This window comes from Lutjanus erythropterus, chromosome 20 (genome assembly GCF_056507025.1).
Source record: "Lutjanus erythropterus isolate fLutEry1 chromosome 20, fLutEry1.hap2, whole genome shotgun sequence".
Classification (NCBI taxonomy): domain Eukaryota; kingdom Metazoa; phylum Chordata; class Actinopteri; order Lutjaniformes; family Lutjanidae; genus Lutjanus; species Lutjanus erythropterus.
Window position 1 is genome coordinate 1,605,269 of NC_139336.1, and position 15,527 is coordinate 1,620,795.

At 40.9% G+C, this 15,527-nt stretch overlaps 1 protein-coding gene across 1 annotated transcript in view; it reads left to right on the forward strand.

The window, feature by feature from the left end:
* Positions 1 to 30: 30 nt before the first annotated feature.
* pam (peptidylglycine alpha-amidating monooxygenase) overlaps positions 31 to 15,527 on the forward strand; it is a 47,078-nt gene continuing 31,581 nt past the window's right edge. Inside the window, exons 1-8 of the mRNA XM_084745443.1 lie at positions 31 to 115; positions 3,079 to 3,217; positions 3,304 to 3,439; positions 5,901 to 6,024; positions 7,366 to 7,423; positions 9,926 to 10,013; positions 14,869 to 14,960; positions 15,314 to 15,397. Of these exons, the coding sequence (XP_084601569.1) occupies positions 3,345 to 3,439; positions 5,901 to 6,024; positions 7,366 to 7,423; positions 9,926 to 10,013; positions 14,869 to 14,960; positions 15,314 to 15,397 (541 nt within the window). The 5' untranslated portion in view covers positions 31 to 115; positions 3,079 to 3,217; positions 3,304 to 3,344. The remainder of the gene's footprint in view (positions 116 to 3,078; positions 3,218 to 3,303; positions 3,440 to 5,900; positions 6,025 to 7,365; positions 7,424 to 9,925; positions 10,014 to 14,868; positions 14,961 to 15,313; positions 15,398 to 15,527) is intronic.

Genomic DNA, 15,527 nt, shown 5'->3' on the forward strand with positions numbered 1-15,527 from the left:
TTTAAAGATGACGCTTTTATTCTGAAAAGGTGGAAGTGTCGTTGTTACTGATTCTTACCAACGACACACAGGTTTTCACCTCAGTACTTGCAAGACGTCTAGCAACAACGAACAGGTAGCTACCATTTTTTTTATTTACAAAGCATGTCTGTACAAACTGTCCCGTCAAGCTAACTCTAACGCTAACGTGAGCTACACTTAAGGCACTTTCAATTAAACTGCTTACAGCTAATATTCCATGTTTAACCTGTCAACACACACACATCAACGCACAAGATAGCTAACGTTAGCTCATGTACATGACACTTATTATCATTAGCTGCTCAGGGGGCTAACTAATATACAGCAAACCTCTCGCTGTTTCCTAGCTTTACAAATAACTAGCTTGTTTAGATGAAGGGGTGTGGTATGTTTATGTGTACCCCCAACCGCTTAAAGATGGCTATTTTCCCCATGTCGCTTCCTGTTGACTTCAGGCGTGACAGATGTGTGTTCGTGATGGTGGATGCGTGATGCAAAAAATAAGAAATCATCATTAATTTTGGACTTAATGAAACTGGTACAGTAAGACACGTTTCGTGTTTAGGTCTACTTTTATTTCCACCATAACCTACGCAATATTTGTTTTCTAACTTATCCCAGTTAATAAGTCCTGTTTGTTGGTATTCGCCAGCTCATACTTAGAAAATGAAACCGTGTCTAGTATTATGTTTGAATATTAAGGTGGATCTAAACGAGGTTTTAGGTGGCTGGTGAACGTGTTCGCTGGTGTAATACGTGCTGTGGTCCATGAGTGGGATGAGCCTGTTTCCATAGTTTCCTCCATCTATGTCCTCAGCGGGCTGTGATGTCAGCACAGCTCTGCCCATTCACACCCCTCCTCTCTGTTACTTCCACCTTACTCTGTGAACAGCGATGAGTCACCAAGCAGGCTCAACATCTCAGTGGTTTTTGCTTTGCCATTTATAAGCAGCATCCTTTGTGTTTTAATGTAAATGTGGCACACAGCAGCTCATACACTTGAATCAGCAAGGCTGGAGCTCCTGGTGGGTAATTTGGCGGTATGATAAATACCATGGAATGACATGAATCTGTCAACCATAAGAGATATTGCTGTTTATACTGTGGTTGCTATCAGCTTAGTCTCTGTGGGTATATTGTACCATTACAAACATTTGTAACTTTCTCGTGTTTTCTCCTGACTAGATCCTTGCTTAAGTTGTATCAGCTCTCAGATATACGTCGCTTTAGATAAAAGTGTCTGCTAAATGAAATTGCAAAATTTTTGAAAATCCATGATTGATGACAATTTTAGATTTTTCCATGATTTTTGTCTTAATATGAACAAAGGTGTATTGCTGCCACACCAGAAAAAGAAAAACAGATCAGAATCACATAATGTAAAAAGCTTATTGTTTTAGTAAGATGTTTTTCACAATATAGCAAAATATTTTTACATATTAGAACATACACAATTATCACATAACAACTCTTCTTTTTATAAAAATATAGCCGACTATTTATTTGTATCTCTGAGGTGAAAGGTTTCATCTTAGAATGTGATAACTTGCAAGAACCGGACAAAAACAGACATTCCCCTGTGGCTGTTTCATCCAGACACAGTTAATTTATTTTCCAGACAGTTTACTATATTGCAATGTATATCAGTGTCACAATACAAGATTACATATCTGGTGATAGAGGATTTTAGTGTTTAAGTACAGTAGACATGGGAACACTAGCACCAGAGATATTTAAATGGTTGTTTGAGGTAGAGCAATTTTTGACCAGTTAGTCTAAGAAATTGGATTATGAGAAAGGGAAAACTACAGAGACAGAGAGTTCATGGGGGATCAGTTCCAACCATTGTTTGTTCATTTAGTAAAGCATCTTTTATGTTGATTATTAATGCTGATTTGTGAAGGTAACAGTGGAGTTATTTGGGAATAGAAGGGAATACAGTGATTAAAGATATACAGTATATGTATAGGAATGTTATTGCTTAACCTCTAGGGGTGTAAGAAGAAATTGATACATGCCTTATGTTATGTTTTGTGATACTATATTGATTCTCAAAATACTGTATCATGATATTGTGATACATGCAAAGATTCATGGCATTGGTTCATTTTGTAATGTGTTTAAACCCCTAACCACTTGATAGTGTTGTTATGTATCTTCAATTTTCCGAAAGCATAAAAAAGTAAACTTAATCAACCCGAATTTTATGCATATAGTGGCATGTTCTTTAGATTATGTATCACAATATATGCCAATATATTGAATTGTAACTCCTGTATTGTGATACATATAGTATTGCTAGATTCTTACCAATACACAGCTCTACTTTCCTTCAATTCACACAAGGTGATTAGTTCCTGAGGTTTTATTTTCTGACTGTGCTGGAGCTTCATACATGAAATGCTGTATCCTTGCTCAGGGCACTCCTTAAGAACAAAAAATAGAGATATATTCCTGGAGTGCAAATAGTGTCTCCCAGTATTGATTGAAAAAATGTATAATTGCTGATGAATTTTGCTCAGTAGATCAATGTGTAGCAGTGGCTGAGTCTGCGTGAAGCCCATTAGGGCCAGCCAGTCATACAAAACTCAGTGATGGGTGCAGGCAACAGTTAGTAATAAACCGCAGAGCACCATGGTAACAAGAGTCTGAAGTGCGAAGTCATTGAGATGAGGCATGTTTGTATAAGACATCTCCATAATCCCAAAAAGAAAGACATGTAGGATCATTTCAGCTTCTTTTTATTGCCACTGTAGTTTCATTCTTCTTCCTTTTTGGGGGACTTTTTGTTTTCAGAGTAAGGCTAGTATTATTTAGCCCTATGAATTTGTCTGGAATGGTCTATTATTACCAGATATCAAATATTATCAAGGTTACAACAATTGTATCAAAATCTTTAGGTAAACAAAAAACATCATAGTATATTATATATCATCAAATGCCTCAAGCCTTTAAATGACATGTAAATAAATACAATGCACTGACATACAAGGCTCATTATGTTACTGGGTTCCATGTCTGTGTTGGCAGTCAGTTAAACCCATGTGCTTTTTTCAGGTCGTTGCTCCATACATACTGTTGAGCCATCTTACTGTCTGGGAGGACCCAAGCATAAACTGCAATCCGACATGCTAAAGGAGTAAGGCTCAACAGGGATACTACCTTCACCTCCCATCATATTGAGCAAGGGAAACAGGTGTGACAGCCCTCTCTTATGCATTTCATTTTACCTACCTTCTTTCCCTCAGGACAGTACTGACAGCCTCTGCTTCACATTTGCAGCCCAGACAGGAGCAGCGAAACACGCTTTGATAACCACAGGCATGATGGGAGTCTCTGTGTTCTGTGTGGTGGTGCTAGCTTTCATCTGTCACAGCTACAGCCTGGAAATACAAAACCCTATATACAGCTTCCAAAGGTAAGAAAAAGAAGATTGTGTTTTGTTTTGGATGGATTGAAGATGTAAGACATACTTTTGGAAAGTTTTAGTTGTTATTCTGTTTAGAAATGTCATTTTCTTGTATCTCACACCTAGGTCATTCCTCTTGTTTCTTGTTTTACCCACCTTTAGCTAAAAGTTGCCCAGTGGAAATTTTTTTGTATTCTAACACAATAATGTTTACATTCTGTGTTTTTGACCAAACTACCCTAGTTGCTCATGTTCTTGTTAGTTTAATAGAGTTGTCACCATACTGAACTTTCTACTTTGATACCAATGCCAAGTTTAGTATCATGATACTGATACCTGAAATGATACTGGTTCAATACTCAATACCTAATAGATCACGAACATACTATCCATAAGGGGCTTTATCCCTAGACATACAGCTCACTGTTGCAAAACCATGACACCCACAGAGTGTACAAATACATTTACAATGAAATCTTACTTATTTAATTTTATGTTCATGCATATGAGAGCAAATTGCTAATCGTTGGTTATATTTGTTGGGCCAAATGTTAATATATTGTGTATTATAGACCTGCCCTGCACTATGCCCATGTATTATTCTACGAATAGTTCCAAAACTCTGAACAATTATTTTACTAGCTGACCCACTTCCCAAGTCACATCGCATACTACTCTGATCCGATCCGACTTTACTTTGTCAATGTACTTACACACAGAGAAGAGGGGAAAAAGAAGAGAGACTGGAGGGAAATAACAGAAAGGCAAAGACGCAAAAATAAAATCGAGCCACTTGAAAGGTGTGGCAAATAGATAAGCTGATTAAACAACATGATTACTGCACAGATGTGCCTTGGACTGGTCACAATAAAAGGTATAGCTGCAGTGTCCTCCTTTGAAATGTCTTTTCTGGGTGGGAAAATCTTTTTATTTGCCTGTGTCACATTAATTAGAGTTAATGCTGAAAGTCGGCTGAATGAATAAGTGTCTGTTGACGAGTCTTATGAAATCATTAATAATCTTGTAGAAGGGGTAGGTGTCTGTAGTGGTTAAATTGAGCAATATGTTAATGGAGTTTGGCAGGAAGTGAGACAGACAGCCACTTCACTCATCATCCAGAGTGTGTTATTTCAGTGCACTGGGTTTTTGTTTTCAGGATAACAGGCTGAACTTAGCATTAACAGACAACTGACAGTCATAACCAGCAGATAAACTCACAGTGGAGGACTCATCCTCATTTGTCAATTTACGATGTGTGCATCCTGCACTCCTGTGGTGCTCCTGCATCCTGCAAAGCTTCCCTAAGTCTGGGGAGGAGGGGGGTGGGGGAAACGACTCACTTCAGCTGTAGGTCGTATATAAAATAGGATTTTAATCTATTTAATGTAGACTTACAGTTGGTGGCTCCAACTTGTTATTTGGAGTGCTGTAATCATTTTCATGCATAATTGCTACACAGTGTGTCTTGTAATTGTGCAAGCAGATGTTGCCTAACAGATGTTTCAACACTACTGTGTGTACTGTGTTACTTCATCAGAGGACTCCGATGAAAGTATGATGAAAGTATATTTAGTTTTTAGTTTAGTTTTTACTTTTTCCACATCAAACATTTTATTCACATTGCATTACATTTTTGATTATCTTGTAAGTTTTTTTTCCTGCTTTGTGTGTAACAAAGTGAATGTTGATTCTTAAATCATGCTTACTGACCATAGACAAACTCATTAAGATATGCCATTATTAAGATCAGTGCATATGATGGAATAGTGACAAATTTGGGCATTTATGGCCAAAATTGTTGCCTCAGGGCACATATCCCCCATAGTTTGCCACTTTTTAATTCTTGCATTCACAATCTTTATGTGATGAGTGCCTGATCTTCTCAGCTCATGCTGTGCAGATATTGCATTGCGTTTCAGCAAATGCGTGTTTTTTCCCCCACAGTGCTAATGGAAGTCTTAAACACAGCTCAGGGCAGTTGCCGTCACTGTCTTGCACTGTCATCCAGACACATTCTGAGTGAAAAAGGAATTAAGCTGGTATTATACGTTCCACATCCACAAGACAGTGAAGGCCCGCTAGTGTTCTGTGTGATATAAATTTAGTCATCAGAGGAAGAACATGTAGACTTTGTGTGGACATCCACACACCCACAATTTGGGACTGCACAGACTTTTGCAGCCAAAACTGCTGTTCTGCTGTGCATATGTGGAATACATCCTCCAAGCAGACTCAAGAAAGTAGCACTGTATAAACAGAACTGACAGGTGTCCACTTCTGTTGACGTCAGTTTGGGAATATAATCCAGCCCTTAGTAGGCAATAAAAACATTTTATTGACTATATTATTGTGGTTATGAGTTGTTGTGTTGAAGTGTAGCTGGGCAGTATGACTGCTGCCTCTTCTATTAATAATTGAGTGTCCTGTTGTAAAACAGGAAGTAAACATTGTTCCCTTGTTCCTCCCTAAGGTCTCGGGAAAATATCTTGTCCGATCCCAGTGACTGCGCATCCAGGCCCAAGCAGCCGCAGGTCATAACAAACTCTCACAATTTCTCTGTGGATATTCGGATGCCAGGTGTTGTCCCAGCTGGGGTGAGTTTGTTTCTCTGAAACATATTATACTGAGTGAAGATCTGCATCCGTAGACCTCAAGAGTATACTCAGTAGAGCTGAAGCAAGTAAATATCAATTAGCTGATCCTTACCTATATTTGAAGAAAACAGAGTATTTTTTTATTCTGTGGTCATAGATTATAGTGTAAAATAGTTCCTGTTCTGGAGTAGTTCTTACCAGCAGCACAGGAACTATCATGGCGGAGTTTGCTTTGCTTAAAGCAATAGTTTACCAAAAAATGAAATTTCACTCAATATGTACTCACCCCTGTGCTGATGTGAGGATGGGTGAAGATCTCCAGTTCACAAAACACTCCTGGAGTTTCAGCAGAAAACAGCATTGCGGCCAAATCCAGTACAATTGGAAAAAAAAACACAAATGTCTCCATACTGCTGGTGTGGTGTAATCCAAGTGTCTGTAAGCTGCGACATTAAAATTTGACCCAAAAAGATTTACACCATGTTTTTAGCGTAAATGTCAACTGTAGCCTCTCAGACCTGATACGCATGCACATACCTGAAGCAGGTACACAGGCTCTTGCCCAAGCGGCACGGCTGCAGCAAAGAAATTATGTTTCTCTTCTATGTCGAAGTCCTCAGACATTTTCTTCTTTGTTGAAAGTTTGCAAAGTCAACTGTGTGCGTAACAAGTCACTATTTCTAAGCAGATCTCTCTGTTGTCTGAGTCGCTTCCAGGTAGCATGTAAACATAGGCTTGAAGGTATTGTGAGATCTTGTATATATCTTGTGTACCTGCTTTAGGCGTGTGCACGCAGCTCCGGTCTGAGAGGCTACAGTTGACATTTAGGCTAAAAACATGGTGTAAATTACATCTTTTTGGGTCAAATTTTAATGTTGTGTCTTACAGACACTTGGATTACACCACACGAGCAGTGTGGAGACATTTTGTGGGGTTTTTTGTGTTCTATTTTTACATTTAAAAGTGGTCACCATTCACTTCAGTTGTACTGGATTTGGCTGCAATGATGTTTTCTGCTGAAGCTCCAGGGGTGTTTTGTGAACTGGAGATTTTCAGCCATCCTCACATCAGCACAGGGGTGAGTAGATATTGAGTGAAATTTCATTTTTGGGTGAACTATCACTTTAAGTTCACTCACAGTTAGCATGACATGCATAAACTGTACACATACTGTATTTTTGTTAAAACTGTAATAACATCTAACAACCTGTAATAACTGTAATAAACATCAGTCTAAAAATTAATGCATGATAAGGTTATGCTGTTGGACATTTAATTAACTGATGGCTGCTCTCTATTATTCAGTCGTGATTTTCATCATTGTATTCTTTAATGTTTCAGTCGGACACTTACCTGTGCATGGCGTTTCCTGTGCCAACCAATCGAGATTCATATATTGGTGAGTATATCTGCCTTAGAATATTTTTGGCTAACAGAGACGAACATACAGTATGTAGCCCCAGCAACAAACAACAAGACCAGGTCAGAACCTAGCATACAGCCAGACCATCTATGAAACACTAGAGTGCTGTTAATTTGAAATGTAGGCTTTTAGGTTGAAACTGATACAGGAAATGGCATTTTCCATGACCCTCACAGGAGGTGGCTGAGGTCTGTCCATGCTGCGCTGTAAAGCTTTGTTTGTTTATGCTCAACATGGTGTCTGCTGTGTGAGCGTGTGCAGGCCAGAAGTGACATCATTGCACCTCTTGCACAGATGGCTACTACTAGAGGATGAGATTCAGGACTGGTTGCACCCAGTGCTGAGTTGTTGTTGTTGTTTTCTGTTGCCTTGAGGGTCAACAGCAGATGAGACTTCAGACAGCTTCACATCTCATTTACACTTTAAACTTATCTGAAATAGGAATCCAAAAAGAGATCTGTCCTGCAACTGGATTTATATGAGAAGAGATATATGCAGAAAACTCACTGCCAATCCCTCCACAAAGTCAAGTCAAGTCCATTTTATGTATATAGAGCCAAATCCTCTCAGGGCACTTTTCATCTAGAGCAGGTCTAGACTGTAATCTTCATAATCTTATTGATGGAGAGCCAGCAGTTTCCACCAAGAGCAACTTGGTGTAAGGACTGACAGATAACTGCAACTGCATTTTATTTGTAAATGCTTTGGTAACATTTGAAAAAGTACACAGATCAGACATAACATTATGACCACTGACAGGTGAAGTGAATAATACTGATCATCTCTTCATCATGGCACCTGTTAGTGGGTGGGACATATTAGGCAGCAAGTGAACATTTTTTCCTCAAAGTTGATGTGTTAGAAGCAGAAAAAATGGGCAAGTGTAAGGATTTGAGCTAGTTTGACAAGGGCCAAATTGTGATGGCTAGACGACTGGGTCAGAACAAAACTGCAGTTCTTGAGGGGTGTTCCTGGTCTACAGTGGTCAGTATCTATCAAAAGTGTTCCAAAGAAGGAACAGTGGTGAACCGGTGACAGGGTCATGGCCGTGGGGAGTGAAGGCTGGCACGTGTGGGCCAATCCAACAGATGAGCTACTGTTGCTCACATTGCTGAAGAAGTTAATGCTGGTTCTAATAGAAAGGTGTCAGAATACACAGTGCATCACAGTTTATTGCATATGGGGCTGCACAGCTGCAGACCAGTCAGGGTGTCCATCCTGACCCCTGTGCAACTCCAAAAGCACCAACAATGAGCATGTGAGCATCAGAACTGGACAGAGCAATGGAAGAAGGTGGCCTGGTCTGATGAATCCGTTTTCTTTTACATCACATGGATGGCCGGGTGCGTGTGCATCGCTTACCTGGGGAACACATGGCACCAGGATGCACTATGGGAAGAAGGCAAGCTGGCGGAGGCAGTGTGGTGCTTTGGGCAATGTTCTGCTGGGAAACTTTGGGTCCTTTGGGTCCACGTGGATGTTACTTTGACACGTACCACCTACCTAAGCATTGTTGCAGACCATGTACACCCTTTCATGGAAACAGTATTCCCTGATGGCTGTGGCCTCTTTCAGCAGGATAATGCGCCATGCCAAAGCAAAAATGGTTTGAGGAGCACAACAATGAGTTTGAGGTGTTGACTTGGCCTCCACATTCCCCAGATCTCAATCCAATCGAGCATCTGTGGGATGTGCCGGACAAACAAGTCCGATCAATGGAGGCCCCACCTCGCAACTTACAGGACTTACAGGACTTAAAGGATCTGCTGCTAACATCTTGGTGCCAGATACCACAGCACACTTTCAGGGGTCTAGTGGAGTCCATGCCTCACCGGGTTAGGGCTGTTTTGACAGCAAAAGGGAGACCAACACAATATTAGGCAGGTGGTCATAATGTTATGCCTATATATCACTGCTTTACAATGCAGTCACCCACACATTCTCACCTACAGAGCACTGTATCTTTTTTTAATCTCTTAATGGTATAAATCAAAGAGGCAAACATCTGGCAGAAAGTATGAGGGTTGCAGTAGTGGCATGGACACATTACTGCCTGTGACAAGACTGTGACAAGACTGTGGTAGATGTGTACTTATTGTTGAAAGATGGAGTGTTTGATCTTCAGCCTGAGCAGTGAACAAACACTTGACACCGTTGTAAAGACTGTCAGGAAATGATTATCAGGAAATAAGATTTTATTTCTCTCTTTCCCCAGCCTTCTTTGTACCATGACCACACTATGCTCTCTCTCACTCTTTATCTCTCTCAAACAAATGGACACACCCCTGTGGCTTTTTTGTCGTAGACCAGAGGGGCAGGTGATGCAGCCCAAAGTTTGTTTGAATTTGTTTAGTCAGTACATCAAGTTTAAATGGAAGTGGTCAGAGAGAATTGAGTCTTTATATTCAAAGCGTGTTGAGTAACTCAAGCATTTCATTAATTATTAAATATTTTAACCACAGTGCTTTTCCTCAACAGTGGACTTCATACCTCATGCCAGTATGGAAACAGTCCATCACATGCTGCTGTTTGGCTGCCAAACTCCTGTCTCCACCAGCAGCTACTGGTAATGTCTCACTCCAGATCACAGCTCAGTGTTTTAGTGTTTAAATTGTCTGAAACAAATGTTTTGATTGTTAAGTTAAAAGGTGAAATACAAAAGTAAAGCTTTTTTAATACTTGAAACAAGTAAGTGTATCTGTTTTCACTGCTGTATCCAAGCCAGTGGCAGTTTTTAGACCATTGCATTGGCCGTGCCGTATTTCCCTGTAGAACATCAGGAAGACCAGACCCTACTTATCTGAGCATGCAGCACAACTCCTGGTTCAGGCTCTCGTAATATCCCGCATTGACCACTGCAACTCCTTACTCGCAGGCCTCCCCACATACATGTTCAAACTTCTACAGTTGATCTAGAATGCAGTGGCACGTCTAGTTTTCAATCAGCCAAAAACAGCACACGTCTCCCTGCTGTTCAGGTTGCTTCACTGGCTCCCAGTCGCTGCCTGCATCAAATTTGAAACCCTGACACTTGCCTACAAAAAAGCAGCTAAAACTGCCCCTGCCTACCTGAACTTCTTCATCCACATCTGCCAATGAACGACATCTGATTCAACCAACACAACAAGGCCCAAAGTTGCTAGCTAGTCTGTGGCTCTCCAATCATTGTACAAGTTACCAAACTATGTTCGATTGACAGAGCCCCTCTCAGTCTTTAAGAGAAGACTGAAACCCCAGCTCTTTTGTGAACAAGACATATATAGATATTAAAAAAAATCCAGTGCTCTTATGCACTCTGTGCACACTGCCACCAGCACCGCTCGTAGGCACTTCGTCCTGTCAGACTTGATCTTTGCTTAATGGCACATACTCATGTTCTCTAGTCTTCCTGACTAGATCCTTGCTTGTGTTACATCAGTTCTCAGATGTACATCACTTTGGATAAAAGTGTCTGCTGAATGAAATTGTAAGATGTAAGGCCAGAGATATATTTGCTGTTTAACCATGCATTTGCATTTGTGTATGCGTAGCCTTAATTTCTGAGGATGCGCACAACCAATGCTCCAAATGGACGCAGGATACGCGAGGCAGCCATGAAGCGTAGGGGTGCGTATGCGAATGCGTAGTTAAAAGCAAGTATATTTCCGCCTTAAGATTTCCACTGCAGTAGTAGTGCACAAAAAACACCAGCAGTAAGTATTGCATTGAATTGTCTTCCAGTGGGTGTTGCCTATGACATTTTTATTCATAGGGTTTGCTTGTTGAGTGCAGTTATAAAACTAAATGGAGGTGGCATTTTCTCTTTAAAACCAAGTATATAATAACTTGGTGAAAAAGAGCCGTTCCCTCTTGTTGTTAGTATAATCTAGACTGATGAAATTGCTGAATAGGTCTTATCACATATTTTTGACTACTTCATCTAAGACTCTATATTCTACTTGTTATTCAGGATTCAAGATGTTTATTGTCACACTGGTTATACAAGCAAGAAGCAAGCAAGTAGGTCCTGAGTTCGATCCCCCGGCTTCCTGGGGGCGGCGCCTTTCTGTGTGGAGTTTGCATGTTCTCCCCGTGTCTGCGTTGGTTCTCTGGGTTCTCCGGCTTCCTCCCACAGTCCAAAGACATGCATGCTAGGTTAATTGGTGACTCTAAATTGCCCATAGGTAGGGCTGGGCGGTATGACAAAATTTTCATATCACGTTTTTTTTTTAAAATCATATCGGTTTCACGGTATTTGACAGTATTTTTTTTTTTCATGCAACAGTGTTCTTACCCACAATTTCTTCTACTGAGAACAGAATTACTGCAGTTGATTGTCTTCAAATAGCCAAATTTACTGTCACAAGGACTGTATCATGTTTTTTTTTTTTTATGTCCAGAAAGGTAAAAGCATGACCCCTTCAAAGTATGGTTACCATCACATGGACGACTATACAATTAAACGTCCCCACCCACGCTAGTCGGCACCAGAAATACTAGTCATTTAAAATATTTAAAAATGAAATATTTGTCAATATTTCATTCATGCATGATGCCAGTTATGTTGCCGCAGTTATCTGTTGCCGCACGCCACTAGTCAGGGCTGCGTCTCTGTCAGACGGAAGCCCCTCTGACCCTGCTTGTATGAACCGATCGCCGCGGCAACACCGGATGTTTACATCAGCGAGGTCGGATGGATGATTGTAGACTGTGACAGAATAAGTTGATATATATTCACTCGACTGGAGAAATGTGACCACATTAAGCACAGACACAGACATAAACCTGCAGGCGGAGATGCTGCTGCTACTGCTACTACTAGATGCTAACATTAGCCACACTGTGTGTCAGGCTGGAAGCTAATGTTAGCCACACTGTGTGTCAGGCTGGAAGCTAACGTTAGCTCTGGGTCCTTTACCTGCAGACACTGTGACCCTCTTCGGTCTAAAAAGGTGAAGCATAAGCATGTAAGGTTTGTACTGCACAGCGCGAAGTAGCGCGCATTTCAGCGGCATTTAAAGTACGATTTGGCTCTTAATACACACTATTTTTTTCGGACAGTGTTTAACATTATAAATTAATAAATTTTGCCTTGTGTTTTCTTAGTGACTATTCTAAATTAAATTTGGCATCTAATCAACAGAGAAATTGGTTGTCAGGAACATCCCTGGTACACACACTCAAGCAAGCATACCTGTGGTGTTGGTGTGCAGCAGTGAAATGGGTCCCCGCTGAAACACTTTGCCGCCGCGCACATTCTGGACGTTGTTTGGGCTATTCACCGGTATGGCGGTATATGAAAAATTCGTATCATAACGAAAATAAAGACCGGTTTTCGGTACGAACCGGTATACCGCCCAGCCCTACCCATAGGTGAGTGTGAGTGGTTGTCTGTCTATGTGTCAGCCCTGTGATGAACTGGCGACTTGTCCAGGGTGAACCCCGCCTCTCACCCAATGTCAGCTGGGATAGGCTCCAGCAGCCTGTGACCCTTACGGAATAAGCGGTTACAGAAAATGAATGAAAAATGAATGAATGGTTATACAAGTACAATCATGTGAAAAACTTTTGGTGTTTGATGAGTTAAGAGTGGCCCAGTGTTTAGCTTGTTGTCCCTGAGACTACTGTAGGTGAGTTTCCTCTGGAGCAGCAGGAAGAATAGTATAGTACATATAGTTTTACAAGAAGAAAAAGGAAAGAAACATCAGGGGGGAAGTGCTGAAAATATTATTAGTTTTCCCTAACATAGTGGCTGTCCTCACAGGCAGCCATTCAGCGGTAACGTATACCTGCTCATGTAGTTGATGTGACCATTATGTTTCCCAGTGTTTCCCCTATAGTGTATTTGTCTCTTTTGCTGAACATGTTTACTTATTTCAAGGTTGTATGAGTATTTCCATTAATACACATTTAAGGCTTACACCCGTTGTATTGCAGTGTTGCCCCGCCCACCCAACAGACGCCCCGCCCTGCCAACTGGACGCCCACACAGAAATTCAAGTTGTAGATTTTTTTTTAATTATATTATTTAATTTATATTTTAAAAGGGCCTATAACATGTGTTCTTTTTATCAAATAAAAAAAGCTAACTCTAATTTGTGCGATTTCAGAGTCGGATGCGTTGCTATCGTTTCATTACATTCATTACAGTGCATTTCTCCTCTCCTCTGTGACGGGCGGGTCTCCCCCCCTCGCTCCTCTCTCACAGCACACACCGATGCACCGGTACAGACACACCCACCCACACTCAGAGAGCGGAGGAGAGAGAGTTTCAGACCGTTAAGGTAAAAAAACACCAACAAACAAACAAAAATTGTAAATGGACGACCGGAAGTTCCCCAAGTCTTTGCAAAATATCGGCGTTTTTTAAACGAACTGGCGGACTGCGGCCAGTGTTAGCCAAAATGAGAGCATCTCTCCCAGCCCCGACCACAGCGCTCCTTAATCTCCTGCCCCTGTTAACGTCGCCACGACTAGACCCAAACGCAACTGTTCCAGCCCTCCCACTGAAGCACGCAGTAAAAAGCTGCAGATGGGTCACCACCGTCAGTCTGGCTTTGATCCAGCATGGCTGTCAGACTGTAGATAGTCCGCATGGCTGTACAAGAGCGGAACTTGGTGAGTGAATTGATTAATGAAGATGGATGGATGGATGGATGGATGGATGGCAGCACGGCGCCGCGATTTTAATTTTGGGTGGGCCACGGTAACTTCGGATGGGCCTTTTAATTACAAAAGTTTCCAACTGATAATCTCACTTTAACAAAATCATACTGTGGACGACGACTAGCACTTCCAGTTGATTATGACACTTTTAAAATCTTTTGAACAGTTTAAGTCTGCAGTTTATATTTATTTCAAATGACACAGGATATCTCCTTATCTATGTTTTCACTATGGATCATGTAGATCAGTATATCAGTTCATTAAGAAAACTGTCATTTTATTCCTTTTAATGCATTTTCATTTGATCTGGCTGGATTACTCTTTAAATCGATTGTAAGGAGAGAGAGAAACGAAGCGATCAGAATAATGGGTGAGCTACAATGACTTTTAACAGGAGAGAGAGCACGCGCAGTAATGGGGTCCTTTGACCAGAGGGTCCACGCTCATTCCAGCCCAGGCACCACCACCATCTGATCACTTGCAAGTAACAGTGCAGACAGCCTGTCTTAAAGATCTGATTTGGGCAACAAATGTTATTTGCCTGCCATCTGAACAAAGCCTAAGACAAGTAATATTTATTCCCTGGTTTGCTGTGTAGCAGTCCTTTGTGTTGGAAGTGCCAGCAGGTGTTCTTTCCATCAAAACACCACAGCAGAATAATTTAGTGCAGACATGTGTTTGTGTTACTCTGTACCTCCCTCTGTAATCCACTGTGTTTTCCTATCTGGTCATCCATAATCACAAATTGGTATTGATTGTGTCATTTCTCTCCTTAGGGACTGTGGCAGTGTACAGGGCACTTGTGAGGATGAAGCTTCCATTATGTATGCCTGGGCTCGCAATGCACCACCGACTAAATTACCCAAAGGTATGTTTGTCAAAGGCTTTGTCCACATTTACTGTGATCATATCATGTTTATGCATGGACCTCAAGTTGTATTTAGCCATGTGTGAGTTTCAGTGTCATTTGTCCAGGTTTTGACATTTGTCTCATTCAGATTTTTGCCCCCCCCCCCCCCAACAACACTGCCTCCTCCAGAAAAATGGAGTATACTTACATTGTTAGTTAGATATTGTTCCCCTTCTCTATATAAATGTAGTATTTCTTGAGTAAAAAGTAATTTCACTGAATTTCACTTTTGTTTCTCTCCCATCTCCATTTTATTTCATGTCATGTCTCTAACCTCTATTCCTCTCTTTGTCTTCACTTTGTTCTCTCAGATGTTGGTTTTAAAGTTGGAAGAAACTCAGGAATGTCCTACTTTGTGCTGCAGATCCATTACGGAGATGTCAGTGCTTTCAGAGGTGAGTCGTAACAGCACTTTAAATACTGACATTTATTTTTCAGAGAGATTAGTTATGTAATCACTTCCATCAAATCTAGTAAAGGTCTGAAAAGATTCAAATAGCAAGAGCTTAGTAAGCAATAAGTCAG